This window comes from Thermochaetoides thermophila (genome assembly GCF_000221225.1).
Source record: "Thermochaetoides thermophila DSM 1495 unplaced genomic scaffold scf7180000011816, whole genome shotgun sequence".
NCBI lineage: Eukaryota > Fungi > Ascomycota > Sordariomycetes > Sordariales > Chaetomiaceae > Thermochaetoides > Thermochaetoides thermophila.
The window spans coordinates 2,151,652-2,176,757 of NW_006383032.1; the positions used below are offsets into that span (position 1 = coordinate 2,151,652).

At 51.6% G+C, this 25,106-nt stretch overlaps 8 protein-coding genes across 8 annotated transcripts; 3 read left to right on the forward strand and 5 right to left on the reverse strand.

Moving 5' to 3' along the window:
- Nucleotides 1-15: 15 nt before the first annotated feature.
- On the reverse strand, nucleotides 16-2,591 carry CTHT_0026690 (methionyl-tRNA synthetase-like protein; the record flags this gene model as incomplete). Its single annotated transcript, XM_006693064.1, has 8 exons — nucleotides 16-583; nucleotides 639-866; nucleotides 922-1,146; nucleotides 1,210-1,336; nucleotides 1,387-1,461; nucleotides 1,519-1,822; nucleotides 1,881-2,264; nucleotides 2,472-2,591. The coding sequence occupies 8 exons, from the start codon at nucleotides 2,589-2,591 to the stop codon at nucleotides 16-18; spliced, it is 2,031 nt and encodes a 676-aa protein (XP_006693127.1).
- A 4,244-nt stretch (nucleotides 2,592-6,835) lies between these two features.
- On the reverse strand, nucleotides 6,836-8,299 carry CTHT_0026700 (putative UPF0695 membrane protein; the record flags this gene model as incomplete). Its single annotated transcript, XM_006693065.1, has 1 exon — nucleotides 6,836-8,299. The coding sequence occupies one exon, from the start codon at nucleotides 8,297-8,299 to the stop codon at nucleotides 6,836-6,838; it is 1,464 nt and encodes a 487-aa protein (XP_006693128.1).
- A 1,032-nt stretch (nucleotides 8,300-9,331) lies between these two features.
- CTHT_0026710 (uracil phosphoribosyltransferase-like protein) lies at nucleotides 9,332-10,145 on the forward strand (the record flags this gene model as incomplete). Its single annotated transcript, XM_006693066.1, has 3 exons — nucleotides 9,332-9,511; nucleotides 9,582-9,674; nucleotides 9,744-10,145. 3 exons carry the CDS (start codon nucleotides 9,332-9,334, stop codon nucleotides 10,143-10,145), a joined length of 675 nt encoding a protein of 224 aa, XP_006693129.1.
- A 173-nt stretch (nucleotides 10,146-10,318) lies between these two features.
- CTHT_0026720 (uncharacterized protein) lies at nucleotides 10,319-13,485 on the reverse strand (the record flags this gene model as incomplete). Its single annotated transcript, XM_006693067.1, has 2 exons — nucleotides 10,319-13,310; nucleotides 13,379-13,485. 2 exons carry the CDS (start codon nucleotides 13,483-13,485, stop codon nucleotides 10,319-10,321), a joined length of 3,099 nt encoding a protein of 1,032 aa, XP_006693130.1.
- Nucleotides 13,486-14,084: 599 nt separating this feature from the next.
- CTHT_0026730 (uncharacterized protein) lies at nucleotides 14,085-16,963 on the reverse strand (the record flags this gene model as incomplete). Its single annotated transcript, XM_006693068.1, has 5 exons — nucleotides 14,085-15,572; nucleotides 15,632-15,799; nucleotides 15,868-16,388; nucleotides 16,444-16,771; nucleotides 16,826-16,963. 5 exons carry the CDS (start codon nucleotides 16,961-16,963, stop codon nucleotides 14,085-14,087), a joined length of 2,643 nt encoding a protein of 880 aa, XP_006693131.1.
- Nucleotides 16,964-18,314: 1,351 nt separating this feature from the next.
- Nucleotides 18,315-19,942, forward strand: CTHT_0026740 (uncharacterized protein; the record flags this gene model as incomplete). Its single annotated transcript, XM_006693069.1, has 2 exons — nucleotides 18,315-18,958; nucleotides 19,030-19,942. The coding sequence occupies 2 exons, from the start codon at nucleotides 18,315-18,317 to the stop codon at nucleotides 19,940-19,942; spliced, it is 1,557 nt and encodes a 518-aa protein (XP_006693132.1).
- Nucleotides 19,943-20,229: 287 nt separating this feature from the next.
- On the reverse strand, nucleotides 20,230-20,992 carry CTHT_0026750 (uncharacterized protein; the record flags this gene model as incomplete). Its single annotated transcript, XM_006693070.1, has 2 exons — nucleotides 20,230-20,870; nucleotides 20,923-20,992. 2 exons carry the CDS (start codon nucleotides 20,990-20,992, stop codon nucleotides 20,230-20,232), a joined length of 711 nt encoding a protein of 236 aa, XP_006693133.1.
- Nucleotides 20,993-21,473: 481 nt separating this feature from the next.
- Nucleotides 21,474-24,252, forward strand: CTHT_0026760 (putative vacuolar protein sorting-associated protein; the record flags this gene model as incomplete). Its single annotated transcript, XM_006693071.1, has 6 exons — nucleotides 21,474-21,618; nucleotides 21,718-22,485; nucleotides 22,540-23,640; nucleotides 23,695-23,797; nucleotides 23,853-23,934; nucleotides 24,001-24,252. The coding sequence occupies 6 exons, from the start codon at nucleotides 21,474-21,476 to the stop codon at nucleotides 24,250-24,252; spliced, it is 2,451 nt and encodes an 816-aa protein (XP_006693134.1).
- Nucleotides 24,253-25,106: the final 854 nt, after the last annotated feature.

Sequence of the window (25,106 nt, forward strand, 5' to 3'; positions counted from 1 at the left end):
CAACAGTTAGACATCTCAATTGGCTTGCCCATCTATCGGAGCTGAGCGGATCGGCAACTCAGTGGCCTGCGCAGGAGCCCCTTCCTGCTTGCCCTCGGCAGATTTGGCAGCGCCCTCTTGAGCGGCCTTCTCTTGGGCGGCCTTCTCCTTCTTGAGACGCTTCTTCTCCTTCTCCTTCTCCCTGGCAGCCTTCTTAGCAGCGGCCTTTTCGGCCTCGAGAGCCTTCTGCTTGCGCAGCTCCTCGCCGCCGAAGGCATCACGCCACTCCTCAATCTTGGCGGCAGGAATTGTGGAGAAAAGGAGCTCAGGGGTGCCAATGGTATGGCCTGCCTTCAGGGTATTCGCTTCCCAAGTGTCGGGGATGTACACCGGCACTAGATCTTCACCCTCAGCAGGCTTGAGGCCGACTTGCCTGAGGATTGACTGAGCCTTAGCAGGCATGTAAGGAGTGAGAACATTAGCGAGAAGATGGAGGTGGTTAAGGGCCAATCCGATAACAGCGGCGCAACGGGCAGGCTCCTCAGCAAGGAGTTGATTGCTCAGTTTGTTGTCCTGCAGGAGCTTGTTGCCAAGGGCAGAGATGCTGTTGACGATGTTAGGCAATGTAGTTCTCCTGGTAGATTGTACAGATAACGTACCTCATGACAGTGGACAAACCTGCCCTCAGCTTCAGGCCCCTGAGCTGAGTAATGTACTCCTGAAGCAGCTTGTTGACCTCCTGCCTGTGTTGCTCAAGAGCAGGGAATGCAGAAATATCAAACTCGGGGATGACGCCTTCAAACCTGGCCTGGCAGAACTTGACCACACGCTGGCACAGGTTGCCTAGGTTCTTCAGCAGATCGTTGTTGTTCGCATCAACGAACTCTCTTTGCGACAGTTAGCATATGACTCCAAGGAAGCAGGGAGTGCAGCCAAACGTACTCCCACTTGAACTCGGCGTCGCTAGTTTCAGGGCGCCTTGAAAGGAGGTAGTAGCGCCAGATGTCGGCGTCAATACCGGTGTCCCGGGCATTGTTGCCAAACACGCCAACGCCCTTCGATTTGCTAAACTTGCCACCCTCATAGTTCAGGTACTCGGTTGTGGAGAAGTGCTTGACCTTGGTCCAGTTTTCCCTGGTGCCGATCTGCGAGGCAGGGAAGATGATGCTGTGGAATCTGGTCACAGTTAGATGGGCTTACCAAGTTTCTGACCTTGAGATATATACTTACGGCACATTGTCCTTGCCCATGAACTGGTAGAGAGAAACCTCATCAGGGTTCTTCCACCACTTCTCCCAGTTCTTACCCTCGGGATTGCCGGCATCGGTAAAGGTCTTGGTGATGGAAGGGTAACCAACTATTCGAGTTAGTATTCAGACATCAAAGCAATGAGGGCAAGACACATACCGCAGGCATCGAACCAGACGTAGAACACCTTCTTGGCATAGTCTTCATCATTCAGGCCTGGCAGACCAGTGGGAACTGTACAATCCAGGGTCAGTAAACAATTTTTCTGAATCGAGAGGCTATAAAACATACTTGGAACACCCCATTTGAGATCACGGGTAATGCCACGGGGCTTCAAGCCCTTTTCGAGCCAGGAGTGGGTGATGGCGACGCAGTTTGCGCTCCAGTTTTTCTCGACTGAGGCGAGCCACGGCCGAAGCTCCTCCTGCAGAGCATCCAAACGGAGGTAAAGGTGCTTGGTCTTGCGCCTCTCAGGAGTGGTGCCGTCAAGCTTGCAACGGGGGTTGATCAGCCACCCCGTGGCCCTGACCTCATGGCCATCGGATCCATTAGAGTCAGGCTCTAGGGGGTCAAGGAGGTTGCCACAGGCGTCGCACTGTCAAAGCCGTCAATAACTGGGCTGGCTGAAAGCAACAAGCAAACGAATGACAAACCTGGTCACCACGAGCACCCTTGTCATGGCAGATGCTGCACTCGCCCTCAACATAGCGGTCGGCCAAGAAGGAGTCATGGGTAGGGCAATAGGCCTGGGTAGTCTCACGCTCCTCGATGTAACCGTTCTTCCACAGACCGGCAAAGATACTCTGGACGATCTCGGTGTGCTCAGGGGTAGGAGTGCGGCCAAAAATATCAAAGTCAATCCGGAACCAGTCGTAAATCTCCTTGTGGATCGCGTGATACTTGGCGCACAATGTGGCAGGGTCCACTCCCTCCGAAAGCGCTTTTGTCTCAGTCGCCGTGCCATACTCATCAGAGCCACAGATGAAGATAGTTGGCAGGTTGCGTGCCCGGCAGAAACGGGCAAACACATCAGCAGACTAAAACACGGGTCAAGGAGTGTTAGTGAGTGAGTCTAGTGAGGAAGTATGAGAAAATGAATAGCATGAATGACAGCACTGGACTGGATCGTGAGGGAATCTTGGTGCCCAAAAGTAAATGAAAGCACGGGAAAGTCCCCATCACCCATCCAGTAGGTCCATGGTCCATATGAAGATATGAGGGGACAAAGGATGAGAGTTGCGTACCAGAACACTGCCAATTATGTTGCCCAGGTGAGGAACGTTGTTCACGTAGGGCAAAGCACTGGTAATGAGAATGTTATCCTTCCCCGGCTGGGGGAGGGCAGGTTTCCGAGGTGCTGGCATAGTGAGTGTGACTCTTGGAACTGTTGTGACTGTCAGACCCGATGTGCTGTGCTTGTTCTAGGACAGGTATAATGTGTTGGCGAGGGGTCCAAAGCAAACAAAACTTCACGTCACAAACTCAACTTCTCAAGTCGCATCCAGGTTAGCGGATCGCGGGGCACAGGGTCCCATAGATATTTTGGAAGGTGGGGTGAGTCATGGCGAAACCAATTGCTCAGTAACCCCTGTCCGACTCGATACTTGCATACATTCCAGCGCTATAACTGTAATTTACACTATACGACTGTATTGCTGGCCATCCATTACATGGACCTTGAACCGTTCGTCCGTTCAACTGAAACAAGACTCGACAGCCAAACGCCCTCAAACTGTTGCCACCATGCCACTCATCCCTTTTCTTCCATGACTAAGGTAGTTTATACCTTGCTGTCTTGGCTCAAACTCAATAGCTAACTTGGTCCACATATTCATAAATTGTGCTTTCCAACATTACGCCCTGTCTTGCTTGTACTTTTCGCCTCTTCTGTGTTTGGAACGGTTCCTGTTTTTGTCTGTTCTTTCCGTCATTTCGATTTCCCAGCCTTTACTATGCTTTGTAACCTTTTTGATGTCTTTGATATCTAAGTTTTCAGCTTCGATCATGTCTCTTCTTTATCGGCTCAAGTGAACAGTGCTCCTAATGGCGGAAGTCGTGTGAGTCATCCTAATCTTATATGGATCTCGTAGTCAACATTGTACGTAGTTGGTTCAGAGTATCATGTTATTAGCTTCCTCTTTAAGTCAAGTCCCGCTCTGCTATCCCGAAGGGCATATGGAAATACTCTGTATGCACAAGGTGGTTTGTTGAGTGGTTTGAGTGTTGTTCATTCTAGCCATTCCCCTAGGACAATCGATGACTAATAACTTCATGACAGTGGCATCTACGCACCGCCTACCTAGGTATTTTAGATTATCGGTCATTCTGATTGATTATCAATGTGGGTATTTTAGGGAGAGCAGAAACAAGTGGCTGGCAGGCAACCCCATCCTTGATGGATTAGCTCTCTAATAATACAAGCTGCCGTCAAACTTCAAGCCGTGCTAATGTTTAGGGCAATAGGAAAGGTGAGATCACATAAGCCATCAGCTGGTCCTCCCGAACCGGCATTCCATAAATGGTTTGTCTCTCAGCTCTGCTTGCCTTTGGCGGACGCAGAGCATGGGGGATATCCCGTTGGAAGGCGCGAGGACCAAGCCTGCAGGATCGATTGAATCGGGGTTTAAGCCCGATGGATTCGGTATTCGAAGGTGAACTGCAAGTGGCTAATTTTGTGTGTATTCCAATATTCCATTCCGCACGATAATCTTTAGTATATTGTCAGTCAAGCTTGTAGTCTGCCTACCTCTTAAGAATCAGAACAATGTCTTAACCATGCAATTGGAAAGGCCATTCTCATCATCAGCGTGGAGGGAGGATGTTTCGCGATGGTTCGAAAATGGTGGTGCACTCTATATCAGGAAGACTACAGACAAGCCTAACCAACCCTCGGAGGCTCCAAAACTCATCTTTGATCAGGTTGGTGTTTTGTGACCTTAACTGAGACCCTGCAACAAACACCATGCTGGTGTCAACGGGAACGTTATTCTGATGCTTAAATAATCCAGAAAGGCCCACGCCCGTACAAGATTGAGGTACCTGCAAGGGTTTGTGTGGAACTACGCCTGGTCTCACGGAGCAACTCTCAAGCTAGTTCGCTTGACGAAAGCAAGTATCATGACGTCTACTACTTGAATTCGACGATCTACGGCATTGGCTCACTTGGCCATGGAACATGGTTTTTCAAGTTTTCTCTCGACCGTCGGAACGCCTTTTTCAAGGTGGAGGGTGTATGGGAGTACAAAGAGACCCTCGTATCTGAAAAGGAACTGAAGTTACCCCTTATGGTTCGCCAAAATCCATACCGCTTGACAGTCAGCTGGTCTGCCATGGCCCCAATTTTTCCAGGGATAATTGAGGAGCAGGGGAAGCTTATCGACTTCGACGTTGGTGAGGCTATAGACCAGCGGCGACACGTTGTGAGACCCCGAGGACAATCCCTTTTCGCATTTCCTCCCCCTCATTACCAACAGCTCAGCACGAAGCGTCGTCATACCATTTCGGGTAGTACCAGGAAGCGAAAAAAGAAGTCCTTGACCAGAAAACCAAGCAGCGAAGATCTTTTAGAAGCCCGCACCTCTGAATCGTTGGCCATATCTGCCTCTCCTGCCACTCCCGTCATGCCTGCAAAGCCCCCTATTCTTCAGCCAATCTTAGGAATACCTCGACCGGGGATTGGTGCAGCTCATGTGGTGAATACCAGGACAAATCGTCAAAGTGAGAAACCTACAAGGAACGAATTCGCAAATGATCAGTCAAAACAGGAATGCCTAAATCTACCACTGCGAGCAAGGTTGCCAATGGAACAAGTTGCAAGCATCAATGCCCAGAGAAGCCAAGAAAGACTTAATATACCATTGCCAACAGACCGGCTACAAAAACAACAGACAAGAATCGACGTACTTGGGGGTCACTTGGGCCAGATAGGAGAAGAAAGCTTAAAGCTAGCGCTGCTGAAAGATAGGCCAAGAATGTCACCAGCAAATATGGACGCTTCTGGGGTTCATTTGAGTCATGAAGGAGTTGAAAGCCCAAAATCGCCGATGAATCGGCCAGTCCAATCATCTACAAACATAAGCACCCCAGTGAACCTTATCGCACAACAAAGCGCTGATCAATCTCTGTATCAGCCTTTGGAAGGCACTTCGAATACTGACGTCTCAGTGAATCATGCACATGATGGGGAGAGTCTCGGGCAATCTACAACCGTCCATGTTCCAGCGGATCACAGCAAAGGAAAGAGCTTGGATCTAGTGCCCAGTTGGTCCGTGGAGCAATCTGCGACTTTAAATGCCCTAGGGAGTTACACCAGAGAAGAAAGCTTAGACAGAAGTCTGGAGCGCATATTAGGGCCGTTCATAGATGACAATGCTCTAGAGGGTCATGCTGAAGAGGAGGGCCCAGCTCGATCATTCGACCGGCGATCGGGGCAATCTACAAATATCAATGTCCTAGGGGACCAGCGAACAGAGGGAAACGTGCTAGACAATGACCCGGTGACTATTGTTGACCCGATCCAGCCTGGAATCTAGGAAATCCAGCATGCACTTTTCACAGACACTTCAGGATTACCCAATATGAGCCAACCTGCTTTGACAACTGCTCGAGATGAACGAGAAAATACTCAGCTCCATGGAAATGCTTCCGTGTCGGCTGAAAATACCGATCGCCTTGGGCCTTCTCCCGGACTCTTCTTCCAGTACATTGCTGACAATGACCAAGAAACAACTGGGTACTCAGCGCAATTGCTCGAAATGTCTGTCCAGCTGGCTGATTTGGAGGCAAATGATTCTTCATCCAGGATTCAGGTTCCGCCTGTAAACAACAGCATACCCCCCTCTATCGCAGGAGGGTTGCAAACATCAGCGCAAAGAAAACATCCCCCAGATCAACACCTGATGAACTCCTTGACCGCTACCCATCTTCCCAGCAGTGTTGTCTCGCAGCCGAGGCGGGCAGAAGCATCAGCAGCAGCAGACGAAAATGACTCTGCCTTAGAACGAGAACACGCCATGCAACTGCAGAAAGTCTGCTCTTTGCAGGAAACCCTCGCTTATCCAGACAAGGATCTGCAACTTTGGTTCCGAGAATTCTTAAAGGGTGAATACAAGCAGGGAGAAGAGTACCCAACCGTATTGATGAGATCGACTGGGAATCAGTTCACCATGGCATATTTTCGGTGGAAGCAGACCTTACAAGAAATACTGAAAGAAGAAATGATGCAGTTGCAGGTTTTGGAAAAACAAATGACGGAGAAGCGATCGAGACAACTGGGACAGTAAGGACATGTTGGGCGACCTGGGGAAGAAGGCGATGCCGAGTTGGCCAGGAAACGAAATCATCGGGCCTGGAGTCGATCATTAGAGAGAGCCAGTGATGACATAAAGCGAAAGGAATCGAAAGCCCAAAGGCTCAGGAGAGTAGCTCGTATCGAGCCAGACAAAAGCGGTTGTTAGCAAGAGAAAACAAACAGCAGCTTGTAGGATACGCAATATTATTCAAGTTACACAGGCTTGTATGCTCAGTCTGAAGTTTGCATTTACACTAGGATCAGTAACTGCACATTCACCGACATGTGGACTTATTAAGTTGACGGATCGACCTTGTCCTAGCTGCACAACCCTTCTTCAAAAATGGCACTCCACCTAACCCCCCCAGCAATAGCAACCATCAACGCAAACCCGCTGAGCACACTCGCCACACCATACACATACGCATGCCTCCTCCTCAGAGCCGCCAACTCTCCAACCCAAGTCGACACTGTCGTCAAACACCCACAAAACCCATCCTGCACGCCCGCCAACACTTGGCAAGATATCACCTCCTCCCCAACAGCAGCCCTCACGTGTTCCAGATCCCACATAACAGCGAGCACCGCTGTCCCAGCCACATTCACGACAAATGTTCCCAAAGGGAATGCCGTAAACCGGCCATTCAGCTTCAAACTCGCCCAGAACCGCACCAAGCACCCTAGCGGGGCAAACACCAGTGCGAGCGTAGCCTGTCCGCGCCAGGCATCGTGGCCGTTTGGTGGTAGAGCCGACATCAACACGGCTCCAAGCCAGCAGCCCCATCCCAGCGGGACGGCGGCATGATCGAGGAGGGTACGTGCGCGCGGGGGAAGGATGATGATAGCTGAGGGGGAGAGGAAGTAGGAGAGAGCGATGGCGAGGTGTGCTCCCACAAAGAGGCCAGCCAGGGAGAGGGAGATGGTCGTGATGGGGACGGCAAGAAGCGCGAGGAAGGAGTAGCCCCCGTTACGAGAGGGCGTTGCAATGTGGGGGGGGAGATCGTTGGCGAGCGCAAGGAAGGTATCGCGAATAAAGGCCGAAAAGGAGGTAAACGAGCCACAGAAGCCGGTCGCTAGGCCGATGTAAAGAGGGATTGTCTTCTTGCGGGCGGCATGGGCTCGTTTTGCAGCTGAGCTGGTGTCGCTTGCGGGGTAGTCGGCGTCTCCGTCCTGGGCGCCACGGAAGAGCATGCGGTCTTCCGAGAGGAAGCCCATGACTAAGCTGCCAGCGAAGTTGGGCCAAATAGAGGGAAAGATGATGGGCGTGCCGGGGTATTTCGTGAGGGCTTGCAGGCCGAGTCGGGCGAGGGTACCAAGGATGGAAAAAAAGATCAAGTAGGAGACAGTGTAAAACTGCGTGGTTCGCCGGGACACCTCGTGCTTGGGTTCCGGAGCCCCCTCCGGCTCTGGGTGAGCAATACTTTGCTCGCGAGAATACCTGCGCTCCTGACTCCTGACCTGCTCCAGATTGTGGTGCTGGTATACAGAGTCTTCATAGGGATTCTGGATGGGCGAAACGTCAATGTTCTCGGCTATGTTGACATACGAGTCGGGGACATCATAGTCGCCCTGAAAAGCCGCAGAAGACAGCCTGCGTGAAGGGCGACGCTGCGCGGCACTCGTGTCGAGGGGATCTGGATGACTTCCTGGAGCCAGGGCATCATCGACATTACTGTAGTCGGCGGGCGCGTCATAGCTCAGGTGTTGTCTTGAGCTCCGACCAACGTCTGGGTCGTATCGAGGACTGGGTGAGCCCAGCTCAAAATTTCGATCCTGCGACATGTCGCGTAGTCATGGGCTGTGTTGTGCGCTAAGAGAGCTCGCATTGCATCACGGAGGATGCAGCACACGTTTGACACGCATCTTCTAACCTCGTCACTATACTCAATTGACTGTTGAATTCGCCATTGAGCGAGGTTGTCATCGACGGAGCTTGGGTGGAGCCACCACTTATTGGTGGGTCCCTGCCAAGAGCCAGATTAGGACGCATCGGCGAGGGTGGGCCCAAATGGTGGGTCTGGTGGCTAGGGCTTATCTTATCGGAGAGCGGGTTCTGATTGTGCAGAGTGCAGCACAGCATCCACCGCCCTTCCCCTCTAGCACACTGTCATGGGCACCGGTCACGCGGACAGTGGCAGATGTAGTCCAGTTGCTTACAGAAAGTCCTGAGCTGTTCTTTGCCAGCAAGCGGGCATGGCGCAGAGGTCGGGACCCGATTTGCTAAGATGGTTTCCGCGGACGGTCACATAACGTTTCCTAAGGCCAGGGCATGCTGGCACGGGTACGGAAGGTTGGGGTGGATAGGGTCGGGACCTGCAGCTTGCTGATGAGCTTCCAGGTTCCATTGCAGGTGTGCAGGTGCTTCGTTGTCGTTCTGTGACCTGACCTCTTGTCCGGCCATTCTCCATTCTCCAATCCCCCAAGCTCCGGCCTCCATCTCTCGTTGGTAAGCGTTCCTTGTCTCAGCCGGGCCCTAGACACCCCAACCAGAGAGCAAGGAAGCATGGGCAAGGCAACTTGCAAGCATGGCAGTCATGGGCAGCCCGGAAGCAGCGAATCAAGCTCCTGTTGCTGCACAACGCTCTGCAGGCGGTGACCGTCACCTTTGAGTTTTCTGGCCCAGGTCCACGGTGTCTTTCATCAGGACGGCTAATCCATACCGCTAGATACTTAAAAGAAAGCCGCGTCTCTGCTCTTCCCGGCAGTGTAGCTTATCCATACTTCTCTTCCCTATCTCCTTATCTTACTTACCTTAGGTGCTTACACGCCTGTCGCCTGTCTCTCGCTTGATCGACATCAGCTATCATCACCAACATGGCCGACCTCCCTTCGAATGTCCACATCTCTCAGCACCCGTGCTTGGTTGCCAAGCTCAGCCAGCTGCGTTCCCAGGGCACATCAGCCCGCGATGTGAAGTCTTTAATACACGAGATCACGCTGATTGTTGGCTGTGAGGCCTTGGGGAAGTCCCTGGGCACAACGCCCGGGCCGATGGTGAGTTCCCACCTATTTCGACCTCTTTCGCTCTCCCTACTTTGGTACGTTGACTAACATCCTTTCCCAGGATAAAACGCCTCTCGGTTACGAGTTCCAGACCGCTAAACTCGAGCCTGAGGCCATCTCTCTGGTTCCCATCCTTCGTTCTGGTCTGGGCATGGTAGAAGGCAAGCCCCTCTTGCTGTACCCCTTTCAAGATCAAAGTGGCTAACATTTCCCAGCAATCCAGACCCTCCTCCCTAATCCTGTCCCGGTGCACCACCTTGGCTTGTACCGCGAGCCCATCTCTCTCCAGCCCGTGGAGTACTACAATAACCTACCCAATCACATCGCCGGCTCCGGCTCCGGGGGCGCTGCCGTGTCCAGTCTGGCCATCGTGCTAGACCCCGTCATTGCCACGGGCGGTACCTGCGCTGCCGCAATCTCTACGCTGCGCCAGTGGGGAGTGAAACGCATCGTAGTTGTTTCAGTTTTGGGTGCCCTTCCCGGTGTCAAGGCTGTTGCCGCTGAGTGGCCAGAGGGTGTCGAGATTTGGCTGGCGGGCGTGGATGAGGAGTTGACGGATAGAGGTATGCTGAAGCCAGGTCTGGGAGATATTGGGGATAGGTTATTCTTGACTATTGGGAAGTAGGGTTGCTAATAGTAATGACGGTGCTATTTTTGCCATGCTTGCAAATAGAGATGTCATGGAGGAAAGTGAGAACGATAAGTTCCTGTTACATCAGGATGACGGGGATGCGCAATGAGGGTATCTCATTAAACGCCTAACACAGGCGAATCCTCCCTTAGCGCTCCATAAAATCATTAACAAGGAGCGTAAGCCTCTTCATCTACCACGGTGCCCTCCTTCCAGCAATCCTCAACCCACTTGGGTGTAACAATCCGTGGGATAGCTCTCCACGAACTGACTTTGTACCTCATATCTACTGCCACGATGCGTTCTTGTTCTTTGCTTCCGGCAACAACAACCATATGCGTTATGTCTTTTCTGTCTTTGATGCTCTCAACGATCTCCCCGTTTCCAAACCGGATGTAGTAACCCAACCTTATCACCTCGGTCTCAGATCCTTCTTTTCCTTCTGCAACAGCAAAATAGACACGACACCTCCTGAACAGGAAGCTCCTCATCTCTTCCAGCCCATGTCCATGTTCCTCCAACTGGTCTAGAAACAGCCCAGCATCGAATTCCTTCGAACGCTCCGGAAGATTCATGCGATCCAATATCTCCCGTAACTCATCAATTCCCACATCCCGCGCATAACTATCGCCATATGCATCCGTATTATCACGAGCCACAAGCTTCATGCCTTCAGTGGCATGCAACAAGTGACGGTCTGTTTCAAAGGGCAGCAGGTACCCTTCGCCGCCAGTACGCTCGAGGCAGTCGAATACCCAACGGGGGCGAACTATATCCACACCCCCGGCTTTCTTAAGGCTGGCTGCGCGCACAACGTTCTTGTCGGCCAAGACGATCGTGCCGCCCCCGCGGACTGATGCTGGGTCGACTTTCTGCTTGATTGTCCCTCCATGTTTCTTGATAAGCTCCTCTAGCTCCGGCTTCGAAATCTTCCGTGGCCTGAGACCCTCAGAGAGCACGCAAAATTCGAGGCCCTTGAACAGCTGCTTGTTGGTTAAGGGTACAGCAAATTCAAGGGGTGCAGAGGCGTTGGGGTCAGTGCCAGCCACAACGATCTCGCGTTTCTGGCGTTTCGTCGGCCGACGCTTTCGATTTTCTATTTCCATAGCCTTGCGTTCTTGCTCTTCTTCTTTAACCTTGGTGCGGATGGCGTCACATTCATCGACATCCATAGCCTGGTCCCAGGCCTTGTCCAGGCGCAGGGCACGGAAACGCGGAAATCGCAGCGTGTAACCTGTTGCAAACTGGTCTGAGGGCCCAAACGAAGCTGCTTTAATCGAGATAACCACGGACTCGCTCGGCCGGATCCAGACATCTGGTCGTTCGTGCTGCAGCCGCTCGCCGCCGCCAAGTTCGATGTACTCGGATGGCGGATTTGAGGGGTCCCAGTCCTTCCACTTGCCCTCCGTGTGATGCCGGATCTCAGCATAGTCTTCGCCCTTGAAGCCGCCACCGACCTTGCAGAAGCTGAGACACTTTTCCGTTTTGGAGGCTGCACCTGACCTGGTAAAGTTCTCACTAACCCGTACACCGCAAAGAAAGCTTGACAAGGTACCACCTCGCCGTCCAGACCCATAGTAACCACCGATAATGACGCAGTCGAGAGACTCGCCGTGCTCAGACATATACTCGGGCTTGACTTTGATCCAGTCGTTGTTGCGGCTGTTGAGGCGGTACCGCGATCGAGGGTTCTTGAGGACTAGACCCTCCGATGATTCGGAAATGATCTTGCGCAGAGCCGGCTCGATAGCATCTGCCGAGGTGGCCTTTTCGTAAGGATGGATCTCTAACCGCCTTGGAACTCCTTTGACAGCTCGCTCCAGAGCTCGACGGCGGTCAGCCAGAGTGTAGTCTGTTAACGACTTGTCATTGAGCAACAGAATGTCGAACACCCGGTACAGGGGCCGTGGACCAGAAGCAAAGGGATTCTTTTGCTGCTCCAGAGCGGCCGTCTTGAGTGTGCCAAAAGGCATGATCTTGTCCACTTCGGGATCCCAGGTGATCATCTCACCGTCCAGGATCAGGTTGCGGACGCCCGGGTGAAACGCGTTCTTCAAGTGGCGTGTAAGTGCCGATTTGTCGTCTTCCAAACTGTTCCCGTACAGATATGTGTAATCCTTTGCTTTACGGGACCAAAAGGCAAATCGGAATCCTCCTGGCACGCTCTCATCCTCCATCATGTGCATCTGCATTCGCTCGCCATCTAGTTTCTCCTCAATCCAGAACTCTGGTTCCTCCTCAGTGACCCCCAAGTTCGCCACTAATTTGGCAAACGAGCCTTGCATCTGGAATTGCGCCAGCTGCGGCTGGAAACAGGACATGAGCGTTACGCCTGTTTCTTCTTGCTCTAACCTAAATTCTGGGTCATAGAGCTCCCAACAGACCCGTCGTAAGCTTGATGACACGCTGAACAGCGCTTCAGCATCCGGGTGCCACAGGTTGAAAAATGTTCGCTCTGTAGCGCCCACCTTCATGTCTTTGAGAATGATGCGCACAAGCCACATCAGCTCCTCTGCGTTCATTCTCCGGTAGAACTCTTCGAAGATAGGCAGCTGCTCTGCCTCGCCATTCGCACGCGCCAACCGATCCAACATCACGTTCACATCTGCGATAGTGAGATTCCCTGGCTCCGTGCGCATGGCTCTCTTCCCAACGATTTCATAACACCGCGCGGCGAAATCGCCGGCCGTACCAGCCCCCTTGCCGTTACCACCTCCCCCTCCTCCGCCCCCTCCCCCGCCACCAAACTTCCAACCCCCAGCACCGCCAGGCAGCTTCCAATGCATCAGTGCGTAGCCATCCTCGGAATGGCGATCAATTTTCATGACCTTGACGAGCAGTCGCCCAATGGCGCTCTCTTTCAGGCCATACACACCGCGATCGCGATCCTTATCCGGCAGGATGAGGCGCATGGCCGGGTAGAAGTCGTCGCCCACGTCTGCGCGCCATCGCGCCATGAAGCGCTCAATGATGTGCCGCCGCTGTTCGTGATACGAAACCTTAGATGGGTTCGCGCCGCGCCGGCCGGGACGGCCCTTGGCTGCTGCCGTCGTGGCTGTGGTCGCGGCTCCAGGGGGATGGGGTTTACATTCAATGAGAGGGTTGAAGAGGGACTTGTAGAGTTCGGAGAAGAGGAATGTTTTGGAGTGATTTCGTGGCCTGTTGGGGTATCTGCTTTCGTGTGAGCAAAGGCAGACCTTGCGAATTGTGGGGAGAAGAAAGCATACTGTTGATCTAACTCTTCCAGTGTCAACGGGCCATTGCCATACTGTTTTTCATCCTCTTCTACTGCCTCCGGATCAGGAGACTTCGTCCTCTTCTTTGTGGCGCTCATGGTTGATGGGGTCGAACTCGGGAGGTTCTGTGATCAATTGATGGAAGGTATAGCACCCAAAATTTACGGTCATGCCAACTTGTAGAAACTCACGATGGGAATTCAAATTATATTGATTCCCGAGATGTCCAAAACATATTTTCTTGGCTTGTTATTCAAGAGGAAAGCGTCTTTGACCTTCATGCTTCTGATCTTTAGGCAGCAATACGAATGCAACCCTAACCCTTATAATAAATCTTAGCACACCGACAGATTATGACGTCATGCCCTCTCAACAGAACCCCTACCCTCACATGTTGACTGATGGCATCGCACATCTAAACAGTCATGTAACGAGTTTGATGAACATTGCATTATTGCGCCAGTAATGAATCCATTTCGGTTTTGGCATTAAGCATCTACAGGTTATGAATATAATAAAAAGAAAAAAAAGAACGCCATGGTGCAACCTTCCCAAGGTTTGAACTTGGGAGGATCTCCTGTGATTAATAGGAGTTTCATGTACCCCCTGAACTAGGCATAAAAGTCTCTCAACTTCTTGATATCCCACCTTTCAGTTCTCAGCAATCTCCACAGCAGACCACACCTGGCCTCGACGCTCAGGGACTCTTCCCCTCAAACTTCTCCCTCTGGGACATTGCGCGGGCAGAGGGGGAAAGTATATTCTGACTTGCAGTGCTGGCTGATAACCAGTCTTCCTGAGGTGTACCTACTCCTTGATTCGGACTGGCTGGGCTGCCACCCCGTAAACTAAGAGCCGCCGTCTTGCTGATAGCATGTGGCTTCCGCACTACTTTTGGAGCAGGGGGAATATCCCGGCTTTTCGCAGCGTTGCCGACGGAGAAGATGGGGCTCTCCCAACTGTCTCCCCTCAGCGCTAATTCCTTGTATTCGGTTGCTTTGGCACTGATTCCTCCTGGAAGATGTACGTCGGGAAAGATGCTGTCCTTCTGGGTAATGGCATAATTCACCTTTTTATCAGTAAGAATCTTCCGGCGCTTTTTCTTGCTCTGGAGAATGCGCTTCTGTGCGGCTGTCATGTACCGCTTGTAAAAGTTGGGCACATGCCTGGGGTCTTCGCGGGCTTGCTCAAGCGCTCGATCGGCCTCCTGCTTGATCTCAAATAAGAGTTTGTCTAGACGTGTGGCCTGGTCCTTGATAGTCTTCTCGAGAGCTCTTTGTACTCCAGGCTTCAGCAGTTTCAGCATCAGAGGCTTGAAGATATTGAAGAGAAGCTTGTGGTTGGATTTAATGAGCTCTATCCTGAGGTGCTCGACATCCACTTCCACTTCCTCGATCTTGAAGAAACATTGTGCGTCCTTCTCATCAGCTGATACCAACTTGATCCGGAAAGACAGACCGTCGCCGGCCAGTAGCATATTCGCCACGCCTGTATCTGTCATTGATGGAAACCCCTGTTTGCGTTTGACGTAGTAGCTGACATCCCTTAGGTCCATTTGAATACCTGACACCTTGACTTCAAACGAGTGCCGACTTCTGCTGGTTACGGTCTTCCGACCGTACCGCAAGTAATTTTCACTAGAAATCTCGAGAACGTTCGGCATGAAGTTGTCGCTTTCGAGGACGAGATTCTCAATGACGACGTCAACATGAGGGTCTGAGTATTCAATTCGAGGGATCGGGATGTAAGCCACCTTCTCGAAAATGGATGGCAAAATCACATCCGTGAGATCCTTGACCAGACGGGGCTTAAAGGTTGGCTTCCCCTTTTCATCGTTGCCCAAATCGTTGAACAGCTTGGATAAAGAGGCAGCAAAAGCTTTGATTTGCGGATCTTCGTCAAACTGGCTGAGCAAGAACTTGACCTCGTCGACAATGCGATCTGTGTGCCCGCGGTATTTGTCGCGAAGAAGGTAGTTGCCCTCTTCGTACAATTGGTCCCACTCAGTATTCGAGTCTTCGTCAAGAATATAGCCTTGCTCCTGGAGACACCGGCGGATGTAATCGTTCATTGCCTTGAACCAATACCTGAGTTCAGGGTCCTGTTCGGCGTCCTCGTAAATAGTCTTGATTGACGCCCACAAGTCATCGGTTGAAGTGCCGTTTGCAAACCTCTCGATCAGGAGCTATTGGAAATAGGTTAACAATTGACATGATTGTTCAGTCTATAGTCATATGTTCTTACCTTGAGATCCCTCTCTGCTTGATACAGGGCAGCACGAGCATCCATTAACGATTCGGAGCCTCCTTTTGCCATTCGACGAGCATGGTTACCGTACTCTTTAGAGAGGTCTAGTAAGGTCTGGATTGCCCGCTGATAATCGGGATGCTGCTGGCACTCGATAATCATTTTCTGTCATCTTGGTTAGGCTCCATAGCAATGCTGGCGTTTGCTTTCTTGGAAGAACGGAACTAACTCACCTTGAGTCGCCAAACAATCTGTTCTCTCCGCTCCTGCGGCATCTTGCTTGCAAGATATTTCTTCATCCGCTCACGGTACTCACTTTTTTTCTCCTTCATCTTTGCCTTTGCATATTGTTCAGTATCTGCATTTCCCTGTTGCTCAACAGCGTCTTCGAGTCGAGAAACCACAGAACTTCCCGCAGCTCCTTCTACACGGCTGCCTCTTGACTCCTGGGAGTCCTTTACCTCTGTGAGCACTGGAGCCATCGGGCTGACTGGAGCCAAGGAGACATTGGAGGTTGTAGTGGGTAAACTCTCTAGGGTTGCTACCTTCGCCTTTTCTTTGGTTTTATCGTTATAGAACTGGTGAAGCTTGTTCTTGATACCATCTTTGCTGATACCGGGAACATCATACCAAGTGTTATCTTCTGCGGGCTCATCAAGTTGAGCGAGGTCTTCAGTCTTAGGTCTAACCCGGGTGGCGGCATTGACTGCAGCGTCACCCGCGATGTCGCGCAGAAGTATTGAAGCATCCTTTACTGCCGAGTGTTAGAAGACCAATATGACAGTGATGGACCAAACTTGACTACATACGGAGCTTTCGAAACTGCCCGTTAGAAATTATTAGGGTACCCAGAGTCCGTAGCCCTTCAAGGGCTTGATTCATATGCCGCCGGCTTCTTTCCTTGTCCAGGGGCGCTTCAGGGACAGCCACCTCCGTAGGGTCGAATTGCTGTGTCTGCCAGATAAAGTCCTGAAGCAGATTACCATTATTCTTGGACAGTAAGAGATACTTTGCTTGTCTCACAACTTCCCTGACATCGGCCACCAGCGTTTGACCATCCTCCGAGAGCTTTTTGGATGGATTTGAAAGTGGCTTCGACTCGAGGAAGCTGTTCAAGGCAACATCAATTTGATCGTTCTATTTCAGGTCAGTAAAAGAATCCAGCCAAGAGCAGTAAGGAGTTTAACGAACCGACGGGACTTTGCCGTGCTTGAAAGCATGGATGATGCCATAGAGTTGGAGTTTTCGGTTTACATCTGCCTGTCTCTCCTTGACATCTACGGGCTTATTGACCCTTGTCCTCCTTTTTGACGCCATGAGACTCGGCATTCACGTAGTTTTGTGCTACGGAGATGCACATAAAGACAACTTCGTAAAAAGGGACAGTAATGAAGACTTGGGTAGTGATATCACATTCAGCTGATTATGGAGACCAGTTGGGCTGATGGATTGGACAGAGAGTAAATGGTGAAAGTGTACAGGTGAGCGAGTCACTCGCCCATTGGCGGAGGTGCGTCACAGGAAAGCGGTGTCCAAGTGAACCGAGATGTGTCTGCCTCTGGGTTACTTCCGATTGAGTAGTAGCTCCATCGTCATTTCCGATGTCGAGAAGCGGGAACCTGAAGAGAAAAATACGGAGATGCAGGGGATGGAAGCCTTTGGCTCGAAGATTTTCACCTTTAAGGATAAATCGACATGTTGGTAGGAGGGCCAGCTACAGCCGAAGACCAGAGAGCGTCTTGGCATCCAGCACCGCCTTAACGCAGAGCATCGTGATTCGTGGACGATGGGACCAAAAGAGCCTTCCAGTGATCCAGCACTCCACAGGCAGGCCGAAAAATGGGGACCTATTCCTGACAATATGGTAGGTGGAATTTGAGCTTTCTTCCTCACAACCCGAGCAAGCCCGAGACTGCAACGAAAAAAGCAAAGTCGCGTCGCCTGGAGGCAGTGTAATACCAGGGACACTGTGGCAGACGACCATGGGCAAGCCCAGAGGGAAGTCCGCCGAGGGCCAAAAATTAGTATAATCACGATTCTGCTCCGTAGAGCAGTTTCAGAGATTAAACTGAAAAGAACAGATACTACACTTGATCTAAGCCAAAAGGCAAAGAGAGCTGAGGAAAAAAGAAGAAAACAGGAGCAAAATTTGGGCTGAGTCTTGAAGTTTATATAGTTTTTTTGGCACGATCCGTGCGCATCTGCAGGGTGAAAGTGCACGCACGTGACTTCACATACATAGTCCTGCTTCTCCAATGATGGGCGGCAGCCGGGGCATTGCTGCAAGGCGTGCCAGTGGGGAAAAGATTGGTCCGCCTCATCACGACCCTGCATCACCTCTTCCCTCGACCATCACAGGGTCCTCCTGCCCCAACCCCACGCAGCTGCTTGTCCTCATCTTTCGCTCTCTACCCTGCAACAACATCTTGTTTCGCGTTGTTTTTCCCTCACACTCATTCATATTCCCTTCAACCTCCTCCTTGGAAGAACCATTCTTTCACTCCCATCGTTCCCTCCCCCACCTCGCTTGCATTAGTGAGCTGACCGCGACGGCACGCGTCACCCCGGCTCAACATCATCCGTCTCGGCGCAGCCGACAGACTTCCTCGCACACCTAAAACAGAATTGTATTCGTCTCAAGGTGACATAACTACAAAAGGCGCAAGGATATCGGCAGAAAATGAGTATATTTAACCAAAAATCCAAATTCAAAGTCAAGACCGAAGTGCGCAAGGTTATCCAAGCAGTCGAGCCTGCGCCGAAAAAAACGGCGTCGAAGCCCGTGACAAAACCTACGTCGGTAGCCTCATTGTCATCACTCCCAGCCAGCACTAATAACACGCCGCGCCCATTGTCTAAGCCATCCAATGTCCCCGCTTCGTCGTCTGCAACCACTACAAAACCGGTCAAGCGCCTGCATAGCTCCTCATCGCCAGAGTCCGCGGTGCCCAAGAGTCAGAAGCGCAAGGTTGCCATAGCAAGTGCCAATGGGCGAAAGAGCCGATCGCCAGCAGCTGTGAAACAAAGCCCTGCGTTTAGCGACTCCGATTCTGATTCAGAGGAAGATGACTGGCGCGATCGTTTGGACCCGACCCGGCGGCGGAAGCGGGCACGAACAGAGACCGAGGACCCTGACCGGCGATTGCGACACCCGGCGCTATGGTTGGGAAATGCCGAAGCCGCTGAAGAAGAGCAAGACGAGATGAAATTTATACACGCGGTCGAGGTCGCATCATTGCAGGATAAATGCGTGCCAGTGATGGGGTTAGAGAGGTATGAGGTCGACGTGGAGTTGCGATATCCTGGGGCGAATGTCCTCGAAAAGTAAGAACACGCCTTATCTGCCGCTCTTACTTGAAGTTGGCTGTTGAAATCATGCTGATCGTTTCCTTCAGATACCAGCTTGTCTGGGGTAAGGACAAGATTGACGCAGCGGCCGATATTATGAAAGTCGTGGAGCTCGTGGCGACATGTTACCTCACCGATGAACAAGCGCAGCCCTTCCTGGACCCTAACAACGGCATCTACCGTCGATTAGAAAAGAGCAAGAATACAAACGACGGCAACGGCTTTAAGGCTGCACTCGAGGATTACAACAAGCGGGTCCTGGCTCTTCAGAAGGCCGGCGTTTTTGCCAAGAACATCGACTCGATGCGTTTCGTACCTCGGGAACTGGTCGCCTTTATTCTTGATCAGGTCTATGACAGAACCGTGGCTCCCAAAGTGGAGTTGCTTGCCAAGTATGAAAATGGCAGTGACAACGTTTATGGCGAACTCCTCCATCCTTTCATTTCTGACATTTTCGACCGGACCAGACTGACGTCGGACATGGTATTTGTCGACCTCGGTTCGGGTGTCGGCAATGTTACGCTTCAGGCTGCACTTGAGAGGGGTTGCGAGAGCTGGGGCTGTGAGATGATGGAGAACGCGTGCAACCTAGCCGATGCGCAGGAGAAAGAGTTTTTGGTTCGCTGTCGTCTATGGGGTCTAGCGCCAGGCAAGGTCCGTTTGGAACGCGGTGACTTCCGGAAGAACGAGGCCACACTGGAGGCGCTCAAGCGGGCGGATGTGGTTCTCGTGAACAACCAGGCGTTCACTTCCCAGCTCAACGACCATCTTGTCAATATGTTCTTGGACCTGAAGGTTGGCTGCAAGATCGTTTCACTCAAGACCTTTGTCCATGATAATAAGATCGCTGAGAACGATGTTGCTTCGACCATACTGGAGGTCGAACACCTGACATATCCAGAAGGCTATGTCAGCTGGACGGCTGCACCGGGAACGTTCTGCATCTCAACGAGGAAATGAAGTTCCTCCTCTGATGGGTTAGCGCATGTGATTTTGGCTAAGGCGGTTAAAGCCGACGGGAACATTTTCTGACATATTATTGGTAGGGAGGCGGTCTGCTGTAAATGCGAGTACCCAGATGTTATGTGTTTCATATCCAGGGCTTAAAATGGGTTAGGTGAGGGGTTCGGTATTATGCCTGATGTATGTTACGTACCTTAACACCTTTATAGCATTTGGCATCCGTCTAACCAGACGATGCCTGCTGCGAGTTATGAAGAAGCAAAATATGAATCTCTTTCTGATTCTCACCTTGTTCTGTTGAACAAGGGCTCGTTTGCCAGATTTAAAGCTTCGGCCTCTTCGCCAACTCGCTTCATGAACCGGTCGATGAGCTGCTTGTTCTCAGCTTCCTTTTCTGCCCTCTGCTTCTCGACCATATCGAGTTGCATGTTGAGCACAGCTAGTTCGTCCTGGACATCGGCGATCATCTTGGTCTTCACGCGTAGTTCTTCCTCCCTGTCCCTGAGTTTGATGGTCAGAGTTTTCCGCTCAGCGGTCAGCTCGCGAATAGTTTTCGAATCAGCAGTTGTCTTCGCACGCAAGCGGGAGAGCTCCTGCTCGGCAATCTCCAGCCGGTGCTGGAACTGGCCCTTGGACCGAAGGGCTTCCGCGAGCTCGAGACGGAGTCGCGCAATGAGTTGGCCTTCCTCGGAACTGGAATTAGGAGACGCAGACGGTGCAGGCGAGACCTTGCCGGAGGAGGTTGGGGCAGGTGCGGGAGCAGTGGCAGGAGACGATGCAGCTGCGCTCTCTACTTGGGCTTGGAGGGCAGCTTTTTCAGCTTCCAACACTGCAATCCGGTCAACCAGCTGAGAATCTAGCGATGAGCCGTCAGTGGACTTGTGTAAGCGAAGACCCAGGCAGGCTGTTTGCTTATCCGAGGCACCTGTGGTCAAAGATGGATGAGCTGGGGAACGAACAAGCTGTTACGAGCTCACGGTCGATAGGGTGGTGTTGCTTTTCGGCATTCCTGATGCCCTGAAGATATTCTTGTTTCCAGTCCGACATGTTTGGAGTCTGCCTGTTGGCGCGATGGGCACAAAGAGGTGAGAGTTCGTAGGAGAAAGCCACCTCCAACAGCAGGCAGGTTGAAAATGCCCTCGTCGTGGCTCAGATATGCTGCAACTTGCAGTTGCTATGTAAGGTAGGTAAGTTGCTCGCCTTTTTCTAAGCACTGGAACAGGAGGTTATCATGCTTGGAGGGGCACGTACCCTGTAAGTGTCCTACCCCGCGGTTAGCTGTGGTTCGGGCGGCAGTGGAGCTGCTGGGAGAGTGGGTCTGCACAAGCAGAGACAGTATACAGTGTGAACAATACAGGCTTTCCCAACCCTTGCAGCTTCAGCTCAGGCTCCCGCGAGACTTAAGCATCTCGACACCAGCTTTGTCCCGCCATCAGTCCCCTTTATTCACTCTCAACTGCCGTTGTAAAAACTTTACCTCTTTTTTTTTTCAAAAAGTCATAGAAGCATGGGGAAATGACAAAGCACCATGGATACTGCTCATCCCACAGCAAGCTGGGAACAGCTCGGTGAGCGCTTCTACCGCAAGATCCAATTATACACCCAGGTCTTCGACCAGGACTTTGACCTGGACAACTACATTGTTACCGGTGCTCCTTACGGCGGCGCCATTGGTAAGTTGATCTGCTTTGGTTTGCTTCGCTGATGCCCGCCACAAGGGACTTCCGTCTCTGAACCTCGAGGCACTTCTGACCAGCTTGGACACTGCGCAGCGCTGTACCGCGATGACGAGAAGTTGGTCGCTTACCAACCCTCAAGGTCTTCCCGGCCAACTATCGACATCTGCAGCCTTTCGGGGAAGCTTCTCAGGCGTATAAGCTGGGATCAGGGCCCCATAAAGGGAGTTGGTTGGTCTGAAGATGAGAAGCTCCTGATTGTTATGGTCGACGGCACCGTCAGATGTTACTTCGACTTGCAAAGCGAGTTCACACAGTTCTCTCTCGGTCATGGTGCTGAGGAGCATGGTGTTAAGTCCTGCCGATTCTACTCTCATGGCTTGGTAGCCCTGCTGGGCAACAATGCCTTGGTATCTGTTTCTTCTTATGATGAGCCCCGCCCGAAGCTCCTCGCCTCACCCCCCGAAGGGCGAGTTTATTCCTGGAACATCATACCGCCGGCCTACTCCCTCTCGCGGTCAGTCGAGGTGTTACTAAGTGTCAACCAGACCATCTACGTATGCGATGCTTCCGAGTGCGAGGACCGCTTCTTAGACATCGGCCCCTTCAGCCACATCGCCGTTTCTCCAAATGGCAGGTTCTGTGCCTTGTACACAACCACTGGCAAGGTTCATGTCATCACCAGCGACTTTCAGTCCCGTTTAAGTGAGCATGACACCAAGTCGAAAATTGCTCCGAATTACTTCGAATGGTGTGGCAATGATGCTGTTGTCATTGCCTGGGACGACGAGGTCCATCTCGTGGGTCCCAGTGGTTCGCTGGCTCGCTTCTTCTACGACAGTGGCCGGATTCACCTTATTCCTGGTCAGTGGTTTCTTGAGACTTACTTTTAGATGTACCCACCTGACAACATTCCAGACTTTGATGGGGTTAGGATATTGGCCAACGATAGATGCGACTTCCTTCAGAAGGTGCCTGATGTCATCGAGGAAGTCTTCGGTCTAGGCGCTGACTCACCGGCGTCCATTCTCCTTGATGCTGTTGAACAGCTAGAGATGAAATCCCCCAAAGCGGATGACAACATTCAGCTGATCCGTCCTCACCTTGTTGAGGCTGTGGACACATGCGTGAGCGCTGCTGGTCAGGAGTTCAGTATACACTGGCAAAAACAGCTTCTCAAGGCGGCTTCTTTCGGTAAGTCCGTTCTAGACATCTACAACAGCGATGACTTTGTCGATATGTGCGAAACCCTGCGTGTCCTGAATGCAGTCCGTTTCTACGAGGTTGGCCTACCACTCTCCTACGAGCAATACCAGCGCCTTTCGCCATCAGGCCTCATCTCTCGCTTACTGAATCGTCATGAGTACCTCTTGGCTATACGTATTGCCGACCATCTCCGTCTACCTACAGATAAGATCCATGTCCATTGGGCCTCAGCAAAAGTGAGGCTCGGATCCGAGGATGATGATACTATCTGCCGAAAGATCGTCGAGAAGTTATCCGGAAAGCCAGGCATCTCCTTTGAAGTGATTGCCCGGACAGCGTACGAGGAAGGAAGAACACGATTGGCCACCGAACTCTTGAATCATGAGCCACGTGCGGGACGTCAGGTTCCGCTGCTACTCAGCATGGAAGAGGATGAGCTTGCCCTAGATAAAGCCATCGAAAGTGGCGACACGGACTTGATCTACTTTGTCATCCACCAGCTTAGGCGAAAATTACCCCTGGCTTCCTTCTTCCGAGTCGTAAGCAGCCGACCAACTGCTAGCGCTATGGTTGAGGCCCTAGCACGCAACAGTGATGGCGATGGAAACGAGGATACTGCGCTCCTGAAAGATTTGTATTACCAGGACGACCGTCGTTTAGACGGTGCTTCGGTGTTCATTCGCGAAGCGTTGCAACAGCCAGAAACCCGGACTGCCAGCGACAAGCTTGACCTCGCAGCGAACCTGCTGCAAGGCAACCAGAAGGAACATGTATTTGAGCTCGGAGCTCTGAAGGAAGCGAAGATGCTATTACGTATGCAAGAGACGTTTGAACGGGATTTGACAGATAGTTTTGTGGGTCTGTCAGTGAACCAGACCATGTTCAAACTGATTAAACTTGGGTATCATGGGAGAGCCAAGAAAATCCAGAGCGAGTTCAAAGTGCCAGAAAGGGTGGCTTGGTGGATTCGGTAAGTAGTCGTTCTCGTGTAGATCTTCGTTCAGGGGCTAACCTCCACAATGCAGACTACAAGCGCTTGTGGCCAAACGCGACTGGAACGAGATTGAGGAGATATCCCGCCAGCGCAAGAGCCCTATCGGCTGGGAGGTATGTTAACTCCCCATTACTACTCCTTCACAGCTTTACCTGGCCCAGCTAACCCCGATAATGCAGCCGTTTTTCAACCAGGTCTTGCAAGCTGGCAATCCTCGACTAGCAGCTACCTTCATACCCAAGTGCACCAACCTTGAACCCGGCCAGACCATCACCATGTATGAAAAATGTGGGATGCGGGTCAAGGCTGCCGAAGAGGCCGTCAGACTCAAGGATACTGAGGCATGGAACAGGTTGCTTGAGGCTGCGGGCAGGAATACGGCCGAGGGTAGGGAGATCGAGAGGCTTGGGGCTACTGTGTTCAAGAAATAAGAAGATACCTTGTACCTGCTGTTTGGATTGTGCTGGCATGAGTATTGAAGTCAGTAACTCCATATTGTAGGTAGGCAGGCACATAATGGGAAGATATAAATTCATCTACCATAGCTTCAAGTACATTTAACGAAGAGGCAAGTCTACGAAAGTGAGGTCCTTAGTCCTTAGGGAATGAAGATTCCTGATCTAAATCTCTCCTTTTGCCTTTGCTGGACAGTACCAGTCGCGATCATCCATTTCACTTCATGTCCATATTATCCAAGACTCGGCTAAATTCAGGACGCCTTATGGTGCTTCACACCAGTCATCAATGCTCTGAAACAGCGCAGTCAGGAAGACATGTCAAAAACACAAATTCATCACACCGACCACAGCAGGGGACAGACAACTTTGTAGACCTAAATCTAATGGTATTTAGCAGCCAGAAAAAGCGGCTGCCAACCTCGCTAGCGCACTGAAGCAAGCCCGAAACTGCACATAAATAAACCACCAAATGAAGGAATGAATGCGAAAGCAGGAAGACTCTCAAAAGAAATGCAACCAGAAAAAGCCAGACGCCCTCCTTCTGTCAAAAACCGCCAACTACCGTCCATCCTTCTTCGCGCCAGAACACCTCAACTCCAGCAAATGACATATGTGCCTAGTGTTGTGTAGTGCACTTGACAAAAGCAAAGAGATGCGTATTGTCAATCACCACGCAGAATGTCTTAAGTAACATCCCACCAAAATGATCCGGAAAACAATTGATCTTGTCCTATGTAAGTGTGTGGGAGTGTGTGGGGGGTTGAGATGCAGGGCTACGAAACTCCATAAAGAGGTAAAGAAAGCAGAGGAAAAGGGCGAGTGGAATG